Genomic DNA, 18936 nt, shown 5'->3' on the forward strand with positions numbered 1-18936 from the left:
ATGTTAGCAGGTCTTAGATGCTGTCTGGTGCATTCTCTAGACTGAATTATAAGATGAACCACCACAATATTATGTTGTACAATTTCAATTCTATTCTTCATTTCACTTGTTTGTTTGTTCTTGTTTGTGTTTGAAGGCAAATGCCTTCCCAGATGTAGAAAAGTAGAAAACATTACATTCAGTTGTAACTGCCAAAACAAACATTATTTACGCCATTATGGCCCCTGTTCAAAATGTTTGTAATGTTATCTACTGTGAGTTGGTCGAATGAATGCTTCCTCATCCGGAAGCTGACCAAGCAGACCCGAGCAGCATTCGAGAGGAGCCGAGCGCATCCGCGACGCACACAAAATGGTGACGTCAGAGTTCCCGTTAGCCGGCAAATCTAAATCTCTTCGGTCAAAATAATTTCCCTTTAGCGCAATACCGCTTCAGTTGCGCCACTTATGTGACAGACAAGAATAGTCCATTCTAATGTCTAACACTTAATGTGGAGAAAGAGATGTCCTGTATGGGTTGATTGTGCGTTGATCTGTTGCTAATGCCTCGGGGTTCCGGTGGGCATGTAAACAAATGCATAATGCTGCGCTATACTTTGTGGCCTCACCTGGTTGCATAGCGACGCTTATTGTTTAGGTGTCTTTTAATAAGCAGGTAGTCATATCATTAGCTAGAACTAGCTGGATCTGATCGATATGGACATAAACGCGAGTGAAGTCTAATCTGACGGGAGAGAGAGATCAGCTGCTGCTGACGAGTCCACACGCAGCTCTGCATGATCACATGCAGCGGTGAGCGGACAAAACACAAACTTCAGGTTAGAATATCACACGTAGCTATTTTAATCACCTCTCAAACTACCGTAACTAGTTATAGATATGTTTAGTTTGACTGTCGGGTCACTCATTACTGATCCGCGAGCTGCATGAGACTGGCATAATAGATTGCCCGATCGGTCAACCAGCAGGTGAGGCTTCATGGCCCGAGCTAAATACTAGATGGCCCCGGGCCGTCGGGCAGTCCTTAATGTCGAGCCCTCCTTTTTCTAGGTGCATTCAACCCTCCATCCTGTGGGGTGTGTGTGTGTGTGTGTGTGTGTGTGTGTGTGTGTGTGTGTGTGTGTGTGTGTGTGTAATACTCACAGCACTGGGTGACAGCAGCAGACGTGGTCAGGTCTCTGTACTCTCGGTACATGTTATGTGTCCCGCTGCGAGAGTCGTAACGCAGCCAGATACCAAAGTTCTTCACCTTCTGGGGAGTCTTCTCATGGACCTGAAACACACACACAGATTATACGGAGACCAAGGGGAGAGTCTGCACGTCGTTCAGAGACGTGTAAACCCCAAAAGCTTCTTAAAGGGAGTTTAGATCCGTTGATATCCGACATGTTGAGGTTTACCCGTCTTCATGCCCTTTTCACAACATGGAGTGCATTTAAACGCTCAAAGGCTGAAACGCGTCTTAAATCTCCACAAAGTGGTCGAATCCCAGAAGGAGCATTCCAGAGGCCGGGGCGCGGTGCATCGTTACGTTCTGTAGCTCCTTGGATTCACTTTCAGAGGCACGGCAGCCCAAAGAAAGGCGACAAGGTTCACTTCCTGTTTGCACGCCAGACCAAACCAAATCACACTGACACGGCCTTTGGGTTCGGGTGCAGCACTTTGATTCATATCCAGACATTAAGACTTACTGCAGAGATATTGTAAAACGCATTCATTCACAATCATGTTTCTACAAAGTTCACGATCATAAATGTTCTTATTCAAATCTCACTTTTCGATGAGTCTTGGCATGTTTTGCTTCAAACATAGTATTAATCATTCACAGAGTCTTTTAAATACACGCATCTGTCCCAGTGTTTCCATCAGTCGGTGTTTAAGTGACTTTGACTCGAGGCGTCTGCAGAAGTTCGTTTAAATCTCTGCTCGTATTCTCTGGTAAAATATACAATAGAGCGTATTAATATAATCTGGACAGACGAGTCGGCACCAGCTGCTCTCGTTGATGCCACACGAGCACTAATAATAATAATTCAACTTTAACGTCGTTCTGCCAAGAGACAGATCTCTATGGAAACAGGAAGGTGTTTCGGTTAGAGCTGATAGAAATGCTTCAGTGAGCAGGTTCTAATATCCCAACGTGGTGGGTTCCATATGAAGCTCATCTTCTCTCAAGACTGTAGAACGAGAAGTGAGCTCTTAGATCACAGCTACTGGGATGCTCCGTGTACCGGTTTAGACCTGATGTGCTGCACGGGACACAAAGGCACGTCTACCTCGTCTGATGAAACACAAGCAGCTTCTGAATTCAGAAAAGGTGTCTTTGTGTACATGTTGTTGTCTGCAGTGTGAGAGTGTTGTTGTTGTTTACCAGTCCGCAGTAGACTGTCTCTCCGGACGCCTTCTTCATCTTCCTCAGCTGAGAAACGAAGTACCAGAATCTGGACTTCGCCACCACGTGATTCGGGGCGAAGATCCTCATGCGGTACAGAGGGGGGGCCGGGTTCTTTGCCGAGGGCAGCAAGCGCCCAACGACCTTATACTCCCGAAGCTTCAGGAACACAAGAGAGAGAGAGTAAGTCCACACATCCTTTCCTGAAGTAGAAGTACACACATCCTTTCCTCAAGTAGAAGTACACACATCCTTTCCTCAAGTAGAAGTACACACATCCTTTCTTCAAGTAGAAGTACACACATCCTTTCCTGAAGTAGAAGTACACACATCCTTTCTTCAAGTAGAAGTACACACATCCTTTCTTCAAGTAGAAGTACACACATCCTTTCCTCAAGTAGAAGTACACACATCATGTACTCAAGTTAATTAGCCACCTCTGGCGACAGGTAATATATATATAACTTTAAATACATATATAGAAATATACACAACAGATCTGTAGCTCCTTGGATTCACTTTCAGAGGCACGGCAGCTCAAAGAAAGGCGACAAGGTTCACTTCCTGTTTGCACACCAGACAAAATCATATCACACTGATACGGCCTTTGGGTTTGGGTGCATCACTTTGACAACATTCATATAAATATAGACATGTTTCATCAATCTGTCAACGCCATTAGGAAGTATTTACCAGACGTTGACCGGAGGCGTCCGTAGAGTTACATTTAAATCCCTCGTCATATGGTCTGGTTAAATTAATATGCAATAAACTCAATTTAGAATGAAAAAAGTTAGGGTGACTTTAACACGAACAATAAAATGTGGATTTACTGGAGACTTTTTCTCTGACTTAGAAACGTGTCAACACTCTTTCGCCCTGTTGAGGACTTTCTGTGGCTTTGCATACTTTCATAAATGTTAAATATGTTCTGTTGTCAAATAAAATACGCTGCTGTTGAAAAAAAGGACATCTTTGATTACATTCTCAACCCTTTAGCTACTAACTATCCTTACATTTTACATAAGCTTTAGTTACGAGTATATTGTGTATATTTCGAAGCTCAAGATGTTTATTTACATTAATTATTGCACTCAGTCAAGTAAGACGACAAACAATTTAACTCGCTTGTTTTTTTAGCCGTCTTCGTTATGTTTTGTACTATAAGAAGCAAGATGATTTTTATTGACACACTTAAGTCACACTTGGATGTAATGTAAAAAAAAACATGCTGGATTTGAACTGGTAATTGATATGCATGTTTTGTTCAAAAGCTCAGAGCATGTATGTTTAGACTATATTGTACTTTTCCTTTGATTAGATCTGGGGTAAATACCTAATACATATTCTACTTTAATGCTAAATAGCAGGTATAGTTTTGACCTCATCCTACAATGTATTTCCTCATCTTGTTTATGTTTGCCCCCCCATAAAACGGTAAATGTACCTGGCATTAAACTTGGTTATGATGTACCATTGGAGCTAGCATGTTAGCATTAGGAATTCTGTAGAAACTATTAGAACCCTTCAAACTAGCCTCGCTATTTGACACAGGAGAGGGGCTCTTTAATCAACTTTATATACTGTTAAAAAACACACTTGACAATTTAAAACCCGTTTAAAATACAAGCAGATCACTTATAGAAAGCTACATGCTAATCCCACGTTGCGGAGGAAACACATTAGCACCACGTTAGCAGTTAGCATTAGTTAGCTTCCATTGAAGTTAAGTTAGAAAACACGTTAGCATTTGTTAGCTTTAAATTAGCTTAAAGCCACAGCTAAAAACGAATCATGTGGTGCGTTTAGCTGATGATTAGACACACATAGCTCTACAAGTAAGGATGTCTGAATTGTGTTGTATATTTAAAGAATAGTAGTGATTTCTAACGGAGTCTCATGTTAACGGTCGGTCTCCACATGGTCTAGCACCCGCCATGTTGGACCCTCAAACCGGGACGAAAAACACGCAAAATGTCACTAATTTCTAGATTTTTCCGAAATGTTAATACATAAATAGTACACACATAGTGTTATAAAGCGACATCGGTTCGTGTATCCCGTGTGTTTCGGGTTTAAATGTGGATTTTAAAGGTTTTACGTACTGTGCCGGACGCCTTCATGGTGTCAGTCTGTCACTGCCACGGGAAAAGAGGAAGCTGGAAGGAGGAGCCTGCTGACGTCATATGGACTAAGAGGCGGGGAAAGGCGGGACATCCGGGGACTCAGACAGAAGATGGTCTCACGTTGGTAATTATACTTTTTAAATATTTATTATATTTTATAATAATAATACGATTAAAATTGAAAACTTGTACTGTTCTTTGAAATATTGGTATTTATTTAGAAAAAAATTGAATGACCATTTTGTTTTATTTTCAATAAACCGCAAGATCTATATATGTTTTTTGCTCATACGAATCCGAAACGAACTTCAGACTCAGTCTTGACCGTCACTCGGAAACATTTGACGTCTTAAAAATATAAATAAATAATGTAAATACGCTAAATATCATACAATTTATAGAAATATAACATAATATAACTGCGGTTAAAATATAAAAGAGAAATATTATTTTGTGGTTAAAATATATAAAAAAACAATATTATTTAGTATTAATATTTTGACGGCTACGCTACGTATATTTCCCTAAAAAAACAATAAATAAAATAAAAATATATAATAATACTAGATTAAAAATTGAAAAATATACGTTAATTTGAAACGTAAAAGGCGAGGGAAATTGGTAGCCAACGTGTAATCAAAGCCAGGTTATTCTCTATTTTTAAAGAGTGATGTAGTTGAAATTGACAATAGAATATATTAACATTCATACATTGTTTTTTTGAATAAAATAAAAAAATCATTATTTTCGTTGCTACGCTATATATCCGATCCTAAACAACTGAAAAAAATAAATAATAAAATAAACACATTTTCCTAAATCTACAAATCAATTAGATAACATAACCGTGTTTAAAATATATATATTTAAAAATATATAATTTTTATAAATATTTTTACGGATACGCTTCGTTATCCGTTCCAAAAAATGCTAAGAAAATGTAAGAAAAAAAGAAAACAAATATCACATGTTTACATCTACAGCGTAAAATAACTGGTGAAAATATATAAAACCTTTACATTATCATTTTTATCTCTAAGTATACTAAGTACACTTAGCCATCCCCCCACAAAAAAAATTGTTAAAATATATTAAAACATTGTTTTATTTCTTTATAAAAATAAACCCTTAAATATATTTGTTTTTAATATGTATCAATATTTTTACCGCTACGCTACATTTCTCTTCCAAAAAAAAACTGTGGTTAAAATATATTAAAGTAAATATTATTTTTTATACATTTATTAATATTGTTACGGCTTTGCTAAGTAACTCTTCGCTAAGTAACTCTTCATAGAAAAAGAAGGGAAAAAAATAAGTAAAAAAGAAAGAAGGAAAACCATGAGGAAAACCCGTACCGTAGTGCTTCCTGTGTGACCCGGATGTTAACGGCCGGACACGCCGCTCCTCTCAGTCCGACGACATGCAGCAGATTTCTGGATGATTCTCAGCGGCTCCATGATGAACTGACGTGGGGTGAAACACATTAATCTATTAAGTTTTAATTAAGGTACGTTTCCTCTCATCTACTCTCTGTTATTATTGTGTAAATCTCGGTTAAAAACGTCTCACGTCAGTTTCTCATCGCGAGATGTTCTTTAGGTAACCGTTACCTGACCAACTGACATTTAAAAACACGTTAAAACTTCATCTACTTATCCTGAAATACCAACATTAATGTCAATAACACTGCTCCGGGGATGACTGGTGTTTTAGGGTTTGTTAAAAGTGTTTAATGAACGAAGTCACACAGCTATGATGCTAATGCTAGCTTCAGTTAGCAGCGTTTCTAAATGTGAAGTTGTTAGCATGTTAGCTGGTTAGCATGTAACTTATAGGATCCACAGCCCAGGTCATATTTATACACATGTAACCCCTTATATGTGAAGTATGTGTGTTTGTATTATTGTTGTTGTTGACACTGTAAAGGAGACATGGAGGTGTTGACTGTGTGTTACATCATGTAGGGAGGATGAGCTGTCATTATATCCACTGTAAATAGATATATAAATACACACAATAATACTGCTTTTAAGTAGATATTAGTGTCAAATATACACCTTTGTATCACATGTCATTCATCAGAATGCCAGTTAGCTGTAGTAGAGGCACAAACTGTTATTGTCTGTCTATATATGTTATATTGAGTGTGAAGGTGTTGACTGTGTGTTGCATCATGTAGGGAGGATGAGCTGTCAGGATATCCTCTAAACACGTATATTAATACACAACATGAAGCTGCTTTAAGTAAATAATATTAGTGTCAAATATACACCTTTTTATTACATTTTATATATCAGGATCATCAATGAATACAGGACGGTAGATAATCACTAACACACAACAACACATGCCTAGTTTTATTTAGTAAAGACATATGGTACTTCTTCTGTGATATATAATGAAAATAAGAAGTGTTTTTATTGTTGTTGTTGTTGACACTGGAGGTGTTGACTGATGTTAGGAAAGATGAGCTGTCATTATATCCACTATAATGCTGTTTATAATACTTTTAGGATCCATACTAGCTCTTCTTCCAACACACTCGTGAGAGAACACTCGTGGCCTAGTTGTGTTGAGTGAAAGCTGTATATTACACACTATAAAACGGACAAGTCAAATCAAGCAATCTGATTGGTTCTTAGCCGTGATATACTGAGCGTATACCACGGGTAGAATTGTAAGTTACTTTTCACAACAAGTCAGTATCCCTCCGCGCCTGAGAAACACAGTATACAGTTGGACTGAAAAGCAAACTGCTGGAACAAGAACGCAGCGGAGAAGCAACGGGGCAGAAACCCTCCTTTTTGACGCAGCGGTCCAGACAGAGACATCAAACGGCAAAACATATTCAGTGTGCAGTTCCTTTGGCATTAGGGCAGGGATATCTAGATACTTTTGAAGGTTTAACATAATGAATTGTGCTACTTTTAAAGCAAGCAACGATGTTTTCAAATCTGTAATCAAAGATGTCCGCAAAAACACTATCGACCAATCAGATTGCTGTATTTGATTTGTCCGTTTCATAAATATATTTACATTTCTTCCGTTACGAAACAAACTTACAAAGCATAAGATGGAAACATTTAAGATTAACTTGGACTTCCGGGGGGGGTCTCACTATAGTATGGAGGAGTGGACTGAGCAGTTCCTATCTCAAGAGAGCACCTACACTACGACATGCAGAGCTACGTGAAGAGCAGGTAGACCAACTGGGAAAGTAGCACCATTCAAAAGCTTTCTGATGCGGGTCTTGAAACAAAGCAGAGACATGATGACCGTTAGTGGCCACAGGTGCGAAAGCTCTCTCCAGAGCTACTGGAAGCCCAATCTCAGGGACCGGAGAAAGTGGAGCAATATTCTCTCCACGCCAAGCAACAGCCTCGAACAGGGGTGTCAAACTCAATTTCATCACGGGCCACATCAGCATTATGGTTGCACTCAAAGGGCCGGTTGTAACTTTAAGACTATATAAAAATACATATATAAATATTTAATATATATAAAATAATGTATTATATTACATGATTGCCTCTGCATTGGATTATTATCGGATAGGTTAATAACTTCATCATTAACTACGTCTGAAAGCAGAAGTCTAGGGCAAATAATTGCAAGTCTCTTCAGTGAGAATGTTACAAAATGATTTAAAACGAAAAGCCAAGTTCTGGAGAAAAAATATTTTTGAAATAAAAAGTAACATTTTGAAAAAAAAATCTAATTCTAAGAAAAAATGCATATTTTGAAGAACAAAATGCAAATTCTGAGAAAAAACTCTTAATTTGAGATGCATTGTGGGACATGTAGTTTATGGGCAACGTGCTTCTGTAAAGTAGCATGTAACCGTATAATAAACAAATTATATTCTTTGCACGCTCTTGTGGGGCCACAGAAAATGGAGCCGCGGGCCGGATGTGGCCCCCGGGCCTTGAGTTTGACACCCCTGGCCTAGAACAACCTCAACCTATACAAGTGACCTCGTAAGCCATGCTACTGATGCTGGACAGGTTTTCAGTGGAAGCACAATAAACAGCAACATACACATTAATGTAAATAAACAACCAAATAATGGATCAACGCTCTCTGTCTAATATGTTCGCCAGCTGTTAGTGTTGTTGCATAGCAACCACCTCGCACTATGTTTCGTGCAGAAGGCAACGGAGGGACTATTTTATTTTGAACATCATTATTTACAAATAAAAACTATTTAAATTAGAGTGTGTTTTTCTTTCATATTGCCACACTTGGTAACCGTTTTATAAAAGCAATAGCTCACTTCAGGCCGTGATATATGCTCATTATATCACAGCCAGTGTTGAAAGTGTGCCGGTCCTACCCGGTCCTTAGTACCGGTAAGAGATTTCCAGGCGGTCCGGAGGACCAGGAAGAATTGACAGCTCCACCCGTGGAATTTATACTACGAAGGGCAGATATTTTGGTTTGGATTACTGGTCTGGGGGAAGCTCGCGAGTGTGTGTGTTTGTGTGTGTGTGTGTGTGTGTGTATACGTGTGTGTGTTTGTGTATGTGTGTGTGTGTATACGTGTGTGTGTTTGTGTATTTTTTTGTTTGTGCGTATTGTGTTTGTGTCCCGGGGAAAACAGTAACGAGAAACACCAGCTGTTGTTATGCCTGCTGTGACCTCAAGTTACTCCGTTCTCCGCTTGTAATTATGCCGTTACAAGCTTCTAAGTTGTATTTATCATCTGAATTTGTCGAAACAAGTTTCATATTCTGAAAGCCAAGACTTTGTTTATTTAAAATCAAACAAAACACCCGAACCCCGAAAAACTATTTTTTTACGCAAATCCACGTTTATTTTTGAAATGAGCCGTTGCGACTTCCGACTGATTTCGATAGAGCGGGTCACATAATAGCTTTTTCCCACTTGATCAGAACAGCGGGAGGAGAAAAGAATGGAGTGACTGAATGACAGCTAGAAAATTAGGCTACGTGGTAATTAAAGCAAAAATGCAAACGATGACTCTTCAGATGTTTAAGAGAAAGGAGAGAGATATATTCAAATTTCTTTATTAGGATAAACCCCTTGAGGTGAATCACCTCGTTTTCAAGGGAAGAAGAAACTCAGAATGTGATTAAAATTAGAAAAACAACGCCCACAGATGACACAGGTGATGATGCTTATTTAGCCCAGAGAATGGACATGAACCTGGCCATGATGAATATAATAAGTTAGCTAACTAGCAAACTATATATCTCTATATGGGGTGCCCAACCAGTCGATCCCCAGTCGATCTCGAGATGTCTAAAAGTAGAACAACAATATTCTGTTTTATCGTTAATGTCCTACAACAGGGGTGGCCAAACTTTTTGGCTCAGGGGCCACAATGATGTATCAATGTGACAGCCGGGCCGGGGGGCATTGTTTGGTTCCGTCTTGATTCATGTCGGGCTGAGGGTTGTTTTAATCTCATTCTCCCGCGCGCGGGGCGACGTCGACGCGCAGCTGCGACAACTAGGGAGGAAGGGACTTTTCGCGGCGCGCGCGGCGTGTGGACAGTGGGGGATAACATAAATAAAAATTGGATCGTTGTATTTTAGACTTTAAGGCTTTTTAAGATCAGCGCGGGAACCCTGGCTCATTTATACCAATATTGGACGGGCCACATTAAACACATCAACGGGCCGCATGTGGCCCGCGGGCCGTAGTTTGGCCACCTCCAGGCCCGGTTCTACGGGGGTGCATAAGGGTCCCAGTTGAATGTTATGCACCCTCACTTGAAATAGAGAAGGGAGTGAAAAATATTAAATATACAATAACAGGCAGACAATGGCAGACAATATGAAAAAAAGACTCTTCACAACCACAGCAAACAGAGCACAGGCCAGTGTTGCAGCCAACCGAAAAGAGGCTTATAACAGCCTTATCAATCAAATGGCAGTCCTCAACCCTGACAACTGGGACCATGACAATCCTCGATTTGGAGATAATGAGGTGAGGGCTTTGTGTGATGTCCTACATGTGAACCAACAATAGGCCCATCTTGGATTCACAGAATACAAGGCCAGTGGAGGAAGAAACATTCCCAACAAAATGAAGAAGTTGCTCATGGCAGTGGCACTGTCTCCAAGCAATGCTGACTGTGAACGGGGGTTCAGCACAATGAATAACATCATAACTGAGTATAGGAGCAAACTTACAACAAAAAATGCAGCAAATCTCCTCTTCATCAGCTCTGTGGGACCACCATGCAGACAGTGGGATCCACTGCCTTATGTGAAGACCTGGCTGGGCAAAGGAAGAAGAGCAGCCCACCCAACAAGCTGCATGGCTCGCCGGTACACAGAAGAGGAGAGCTACTTCAGCCCTCTGTGGAAAATGTGGAAAAGTGTGTAGTTTACGTCCCTCAACATGCCTTGCTAATGGTCTGTTAAGTTTTGACACAAGTTGTATGCACAATTGAAAATAAATAATTGACTATACATATTGTCAAGTGTTTCTAATTTCTACCCCATAAAGACATTAAAAATGTGAAGTTTGTGTTCAGGGATGCATGAAGCTGGGGGCGGGAGGAGAACAATATGAACCAATGAAGGTCGGGGTAGCATTATAGTACCTGCAAGAAATTCAAACCACTTTCACCCCTGATCACAGCTAAGGGGGTTGAACCACGCCCCTTAGCCGTGGTATAATGAGCATCTACCACGCCCCTTAGCCGTGGTATAATGAGCATATATCACGGCCTGTCGTGAGCTATTGCTTAAATATTACAGTGTTGACTAAACAAGAAGTATTTACCCTTAAAGGTGGGGTAGGTCATTTTTGAGAAACCAGCTTGAGTGGCTAGAATTAGAAAATACACAACCGGAGAAAATCTGCCACTTCCTCACAGAGCCCCTCCTCCAACACACACGAACGCGCACATGACCAATGAGAGCAGAGATCAGTTTGTGCACAGATGGAAGGCTGACAGGCAGGTAGGCCATCCAGTTACTTTAGCCGGCTCAGATGATTGGTCGTGCTTTTTACAGCACCACGGCTTCAAAGCACTTCAGATATTCATTGCTATCGGGATGTTGAGAGCATTCCTTTGAATATAACAACAAGTGTATCTCGAGCCGGTTTCTCAAACTCACCTTTAAGGAAGATATAAAGAAAAATATGAAGTAAAACGACAAAGAGGAAACTATTAGTAGTGTTTGATAAAATAAAAACTCTTTGGTTATATTCTAGGTGGGACTTTTCAAATGAAAGGTGTTATTCTCATATGTCCATACACTACCTGCTGTGGAGGAGAACAAACACACCTATCACATGAACATCAGCTGGAGAGGACTCTTTAAAGCAGAGACACTGCATACTGATATACACCTGAACATCAGCAGGAGAGGACTCTTTAAAGTAGAGACACTGCATACTGATATACACCTGAACATCAGCTGGAGAGGACTCTTTAAAGTAGAGACACTACATACTGATATACACCTGAACATCAGCAGGAGAGGACTCTTTAAAGTAGAGACACTACATACTGATATACACCTGAACATCAGCAGGAGAGGACTCTTTAAAGTAGAGACACTACATACTGATATACACCTGAACATCAGCAGGAGAGGACTCTTTAAAGTAGAGACACTACATACTGATATACACCTGAACATCAGCAGGAGAGGACTCTTTAAAGTAGAGACACTACATACTGATATACACCTGAACATCAGCAGGAGAGGACTCTTTAAAGTAGAGACACTGCATACTGATATACACCTGAACATCAGCTGGAGAGGACTCTTTAAAGTAGAGACACTACATACTGATATACACCTGAACATCAGCAGGAGAGGACTCTTTAAAGTAGAGACACTACATACTGATATACACCTGAACATCAGCAGGAGAGGACTCTTTAAAGTAGAGACACTACATACTGATATACACCTGAACATCAGCAGGAGAGGACTCTTTAAAGTAGAGACACTACATACTGATATACACCTGAACATCAGCAGGAGAGGACTCTTTAAAGTAGAGACACTACATACTGATATACACCTGAACATCAGCAAGAGAGGACTCTTTAAAGTAGAGACACTACATACTGATATACACCTGAACATCAGCAGGAGAGGACTCTTTAAAGTAGAGACACTACATACTGATATACACCTGAACATCAGCAGGAGAGGACTCTTTAAAGTAGAGACCCTACATACTGATATACATCTGAACATCAGCAGGAGAGGACTCTTTAAAGTAGAGACACTACATACTGATATACACCTGAACATCAGCAGGAGAGGACTCTTTAAAGTAGAGACCCTACATACTGATATACATCTGAACATCAGCAGGAGAGGACTCTTTAAAGTAGAGACCCTACATACTGATATACACCTGAACATCAGCAGGAGAGGACTCTTTAAAGTAGAGACTCTACATACTGATATACACCTGAACATCAGCAGGAGAGGACTCTTTAAAGTAGAGACACTACATACTGATATACACCTGAACATCAGCAGGAGAGGACTCTTTAAAGTAGAGACACTACATACTGATATACACCTGAACATCAGCAGGAGAGGACTCTTTAAAGTAGAGACACTACATACTGATATACACCTGAACATCAGCAGGAGAGGACTCTTTAAAGTAGAGACTCTACATACTGATATACACCTGAACATCAGCAGGAGAGGACTCTTTAAAGTAGAGACTCTACATACTGATATACATCTGAACATCAGCAGGAGAGGACTCTTTAAAGTAGAGACTCTACATACTGATATACACCTGAACATCAGCAGGAGAGGACTCTTTAAAGTAGAGACACTACATACTGATATACACCTGAACATCAGCAGGAGAGGACTCTTTAAAGTAGAGACACTACATACTGATATACGCCTGAACATCAGCAGGAGAGGACTCTTTAAAGTAGAGACACTACATACTGATATACACCTGAACATCAGCAGGAGAGGACTCTTTAAAGTAGAGACCCTACATACTGATATACATCTGAACATCAGCAGGAGAGGACTCTTTAAAGTAGAGACACTACATACTGATATACACCTGAACATCAGCAGGAGAGGACTCTTTAAAGTAGAGACCCTACATACTGATATACACCTGAACATCAGCAGGAGAGGACTCTTTAAAGTAGAGACACTACATACTGATATACACCTGAACATCAGCAGGAGAGGACTCTTTAAAGTAGAGACACTACATACTGATATACACCTGAACATCAGCAGGAGAGGACTCTTTAAAGTAGAGACACTACATACTGATATACATCTGAACATCAGCAGGAGAGGACTCTTTAAAGTAGACACACTACATACTGATATACACCTGAACATCAGCAGAAGAGGACTCTTTAAAGTAGAGACACTACAGACTGATATACACCTGAACATCAGCAGGAGAGGACTCTTTAAAGTAGAGACACTACATACTGATATACACCTGAACATCAGCAGGAGAGGACTCTTTAAAGTAGAAACACTACATACTGATATACACTTGAACATCAGCAGGAGAGGACTCTTTAAAGTAGAGACACTACATACTGATATACACCTGAACATCAGCAGAAGAGGACTCTTTAAAGTAGAGACACTACATACTGATATACACCTGAACATCATCAGGAGAGGACTCTTTAAAGTAGAGACACTACATACTGATATACACCTGAACACCAGCAGGAGAGGACTCTTTAAAGTAGAAACACTACATACTGATATACACCTGAACATCAGCAGGAGAGGACTCTTTAAAGTAGAGACACTACATACTGATATACACCTGAACATCAGCAGGAGAGGACTCTTTAAAGTAGAGACACTACATACTGATATACACCTGAACACCAGCAGGAGAGGACTCTTTAAAGTAGAGACACTACATACTGATATACACCTGAACATCAGCAGGAGAGGACTCTTTAAAGTAGAGACACTACATACTGATATACATCTGAACACCAGCAGGAGAGGACTCTTTAAAGTAGAGACACTACATACTGATATACATCTGAACACCAGCAGGAGAGGACTCTTTAAAGTAGAGACACTGCATACTGATATACACCTGAACATCAGCAGGAGAGGACTCTTTAAAGTAGAGACACTACATACTGATATACACATGAACATCAGCAGGAGAGGACTCTTTAAAGTAGAGACACTACATACTGATATACACCTGAACATCAGCAGGAGAGGACTCTTTAAAGTAGAGACACTACATACTGATATACACATGAACATCAGCAGGAGAGGACTCTTTAAAGTAGAGACACTACATACTGATATACACCTGAACATCAGCAGGAGAGAACTCTTTAAAGTAGAGACACTACATACTGACCTACACCTGCTGACCTCTATACACACCTGGTGTAATCCAGGTGAAACAACATTAGCTGTCGTTTTGGCGTCTAAACAAACCTGAAGCTGCTGATGACTCTTACGTCAGCTGACCATGGTCAAAGCCACCCCCCTCTGAAAGTGATATATTTGATGTGTGTTCCTGTGCTTCCTGCAGATGAGAGAGAGCAGCTATCTGAAGCTAAGCTAACACTGGATGGCCTGCCAGTCTGTCTGTGTGATCATGGACGAGCAGGCCCTGCTGGGGCTCAACCCCAATGCCGACGCCCGCTACAGACACAGGGTGAGACCTTTATTCCATCCATTTTTGACATTTTCCTGATTTAAAAAAAAATATGTTTCCGATATTTCTTATGACATTTTTCAGATTTTTTTTTTTATTTCCCCCGATTATAACATGTCACTAACACTAACCGTTAGGACGAGGCCACGCTAGTTTTTGTGTTATTCTATCATTTTTTTCAGACAGATTTTCTTAATTCTTTGGACCTTTTTTTAAACTCTTTTTCTGGAGATTTTTACACTTTTTCTCCAAAATATATTCTTTTGTTCCAACTTTTTATCTGATTTTTTTCGTCATATTTCTGATTATTCTTTTGACATTTAAAAAAAAAATTCTCCACTTTTTCCAATGTTCGTTCTTACACTTTACTTACGTGTGTGTGTGTGTGTGTGTGTGTGTGTGTGTGTGTGTGTGTGTGTGTGTGTGTGTGTGTGTGTGTGTGTGTGTGTGTGTGTGTGTGTGTGTGTGTGTGTGTGTGTGTGTGTGTGTGTGTGTGTGTGTGTGTGTGTGTGTGTGTGTGTGTGTGTGTGTGTGTGTGTGTGTGTGTGTGTGTGTGTGTGTGTGTGTGTGTGTGTGTTCAGGCCATGGCGTACTTTGAGCAGCTGAAGGAGTCTCAGGATGGCTGGGAGGTTTGTGCCGAGGCTCTCTCTAAAGGCATCTACAAGTGAGTGCCAACACACACACCTTTAATATGAATAAAGTGAATGGTGTGTGTGTGTGTGTGTGTGTGTGTTAACATGTTTATCTGTTCCAGTGATGACCATGTGAAGTTCTTCTGCTTCCAAGTGCTGGAGCATCAGATCCGCTTCAGGTGAGGAGGAGGAAGAGGAGGAGGATATATTGATGTTGTTTATTTTGCAGAAACATGCATTAATGTTGTGTTTGTGTTGATGTTGTGTTTGTGTTGTGTTGACGTTGTGTTTGTGTTGTGTTGAGGTTGTGTTTGTGTTGACGTTGTGTTGAGGTTGTTTTTGTGTTGTGTTTGTGTTGACGGTATGTTGAGGTTGTGTTGACGTTGTGTTGATGTTGTGTTTGTGTTGACATTGTGTTGATGTTTGTGTTGTGTTGATGTTGAGGTTGTGTTGACGTTGTGTTTGTGTTGACATTGTGTTGAGGTTGTGTTTATGTTGATGTTGTGTTTGTGTTGACGTTTGTGTTGAGGTTGTGTTTGTGTTGTGTTGAGGTTGTGTTTGTGTTGATGTTGTGTTGACATTGTGTTTGTGTTGATGTTGTGTTTGTGTTGACGTTGTGTTGACTTTGTGTTGATGTTGTGTTGTGTTGATGTTGTGTTTGTGTTGAGGTTGTGTTGTGTTGGTGTTTGTGTTGACGTTGTGTTGTGTTGATGTTGTGTTTGTGTTGAGGTTGTGTTGTGTTGGTGTTTGTGTTGACGTTGTGTTTGTGTTGATGTTGTGTTTGTGTTGATGTTGTGTTTGTGTTGGTGTTTGTGTTGACGTTGTGTTGTGTTGATGTTGTGTTTGTGTTGAGGTTGTGTTGTGTTGGTGTTTGTGTTGACGTTGTGTTGACGTTGTGTTTGTGTTGACGTTGTGTTTGTGTTGACGTTGTGTTGACGTTGTGTTGACGTTGTGTTGTGTTGATGTTGTGTTTGTGTTGTGTTTGTGTTGACGTTGTGTTGACATTGTGTTTGTGTTGATGTTGTGTTTGTGTTGACGTTGTGTTGACATTGTGTTTGTGTTGATGTTGTGTTTGTGTTGACGTTGTGTTGACGTTGTGTTTGTGTTGATGTTGTGTTTGTGTTGGTGTTTGTGTTGACGTTGTGTTGTGTTGATGTTGTGTTTGTGTTGAGGTTGTGTTGTGTTGGTGTTTGTGTTGACGTTGTGTTGACGTTGTGTTTGTGTTGACGTTGTGTTGACGTTGTGTTTGTGTTGTGTTGAGGTTGTGTTTGTGTTGATGTTGTGTTGACATTGTGTTGAGGTTGTGTTTGTGTTGTGTTGAGGTTGTGTTGTGTTGATGTTGTGTTTGTGTTGACGTTTGTGTTGAGGTTGTGTTTGTGTTGTGTTGAGGTTGTGTTTGTGTTGATGTTGTGTTGACATTGTGTTTGTGTTGATGTTGTGTTTGTGTTGACGTTGTGTTGACGTTGTGTTTGTGTTGATGTTGTGTTGTGTTGATGTTGTGTTTGTGTTGAGGTTGTGTTGTGTTGGTGTTTGTGTTGACGTTGTGTTGTGTTGATGTTGTGTTTGTGTTGAGGTTGTGTTGTGTTGGTGTTTGTGTTGACGTTGTGTTGACGTTGTGTTTGTGTTGATGTTGTGTTTGTGTTGATGTTGTGTTTGTGTTGGTGTTTGTGTTGACGTTGTGTTGTGTTGATGTTGTGTTTGTGTTGAGGTTGTGTTGTGTTGGTGTTTGTGTTGACGTTGTGTTGACGTTGTGTTTGTGTTGACGTTGTGTTTGTGTTGACGTTGTGTTGACGTTGTGTTTGTGTTGACGTTGTGTTGACGTTGTGTTGTGTTGATGTTGTGTTTGTGTTGTGTTTGTGTTGACGTTGTGTTGACATTGTGTTTGTGTTGATGTTGTGTTTGTGTTGACGTTGTGTTGACATTGTGTTGTGTTGATGTTGTGTTTGTGTTGTGTTTGTGTTGACGTTGTGTTGACGTTGTGTTGTGTTGATGTTGTGTTTGTGTTGTGTTTGTGTTGACGTTGTGTTGACATTGTGTTTGTGTTGATGTTGTGTTTGTGTTGTGTTTGTGTTGACGTTGTGTTGACATTGTGTTTGTGTTGATGTTGTGTTTGTGTTGACTTTGTGTTGATGTTGTGTTTGTGTTGGTGTTTGTGTTGACGTTGTGTTGTGTTGATGTTGTGTTTGTGTTGAGGTTGTGTTGTGTTGGTGTTTGTGTTGACGTTGTGTTGACGTTGTGTTTGTGTTGACGTTGTGTTGACGTTGTGTTTGTGTTGACGTTGTGTTTGTGTTGACGTTGTGTTGACGTTGTGTTGTGTTGATGTTGTGTTTGTGTTGACGTTGTGTTGTGTTTGTGTTGACGTTGTGTTTGTGTTGATGTTGTGTTTGTGTTGACGTTGTGTTTGTGTTGATGTTGTGTTTGTGTTGACGTTGTGTTGACGTTGTGTTGTGTTGATGTTGTGTTTGTGTTGTGTTTGTGTTGACGTTGTGTTGTTTTTGTGTTGACGTTGTGTTTGTGTTGATGTTGTGTTTGTGTTGTGTTTGTGTTGACGTTGTGTTGTGTTTGTGTTGACGTTGTGTTTGTGTTGACGTTGTGTTTGTGTTGATGTTGTGTTTGTGTTGACGTTGTGTTGAGGTTGTGTTTGTGTTGATGTTGTGTTTGTGTTGATGTTGTGTTTGTGTTGACGTTGTGTTGACGTTGTGTTTGTGTTGCAGACACGCCGGTCTGAGTGCGGTTCAGCAGCAGCTCATCAGAGAGACGCTCATGAAGTGGCTGCAGATTCAGGTACTAAATAATAGCTTTATGCTTTTTAAATCAATTCTGGATTTTAAATCAGTTCTGGATTTTATTTTTGTTGTTTTTGCAGATTATTCTGGATGAAATATTCAGACCTTTTTTACCCATTTTTAGATTATTTTTACATTTTTTCTGGACATTCTGGACACTTTTTCACACATTTGTTACGTTTCCCACATTTTTAACACATTTCTGGATAAAAAAGGAAATGTGACATTTTACAACATTATTTTTACGTTTTATTCCAAAAAATATTCAGTTATTTTCCAGACATTTGAACACATTACTGGATTGAATACTTGTTTTCAAAGGGAGAATCACGACAATATCAAAACTTCTTC

General features: G+C 39.9%; 2 protein-coding genes across 2 annotated transcripts in view; one reads left to right on the forward strand and one right to left on the reverse strand.

Annotated features, from left to right (window-relative positions):
• rpl18a (ribosomal protein L18a) overlaps positions 1-4602 on the reverse strand; it is a 6395-nt gene extending 1793 nt beyond the window's left edge. Inside the window, exons 1-3 of the mRNA XM_079652972.1 lie at positions 4497-4602; positions 2371-2550; positions 1143-1272 (exon numbers count right to left, since the gene is read on the reverse strand). Of these exons, the coding sequence (XP_079509098.1) occupies positions 1143-1272; positions 2371-2550; positions 4497-4514 (328 nt within the window). The 5' untranslated portion in view covers positions 4515-4602. The remainder of the gene's footprint in view (positions 1-1142; positions 1273-2370; positions 2551-4496) is intronic.
• Positions 4603-5889: 1287 nt separating this feature from the next.
• On the forward strand, positions 5890-18688 carry xpot (exportin, tRNA (nuclear export receptor for tRNAs)). Its single transcript, XM_079652669.1, has 5 exons — positions 5890-6027; positions 15042-15167; positions 15749-15831; positions 15922-15978; positions 18514-18688. Exons 2-5 carry the CDS (start codon positions 15081-15083, stop codon positions 18677-18679), a joined length of 393 nt encoding a protein of 130 aa, XP_079508795.1. The 5' UTR covers positions 5890-6027; positions 15042-15080; the 3' UTR covers positions 18680-18688.
• Positions 18689-18936: the final 248 nt, after the last annotated feature.

The sequence above is a fragment of the Notothenia rossii genome (genome assembly GCF_949606895.1).
Source record: "Notothenia rossii genome assembly, chromosome: 10".
NCBI lineage: Eukaryota > Metazoa > Chordata > Actinopteri > Perciformes > Nototheniidae > Notothenia > Notothenia rossii.

Excerpts from the sequence above, each read along its gene's own strand:
- xpot (XM_079652669.1), top strand. The coding sequence starts at position 15,081 with ATGGCCTGCCAGTCTGTCTGTGTGATCATGGACGAGCAGGCCCTGCTG. Across the intron at positions 15,832-15,921 it reads CTCTCTAAAGGCATCTACAA|TGATGACCATGTGAAGTTCT; the intron begins GTGAGTGCCAAC and ends TATCTGTTCCAG. Across the intron at positions 15,979-18,513 it reads GAGCATCAGATCCGCTTCAG|ACACGCCGGTCTGAGTGCGG; the intron begins GTGAGGAGGAGG and ends TTTGTGTTGCAG.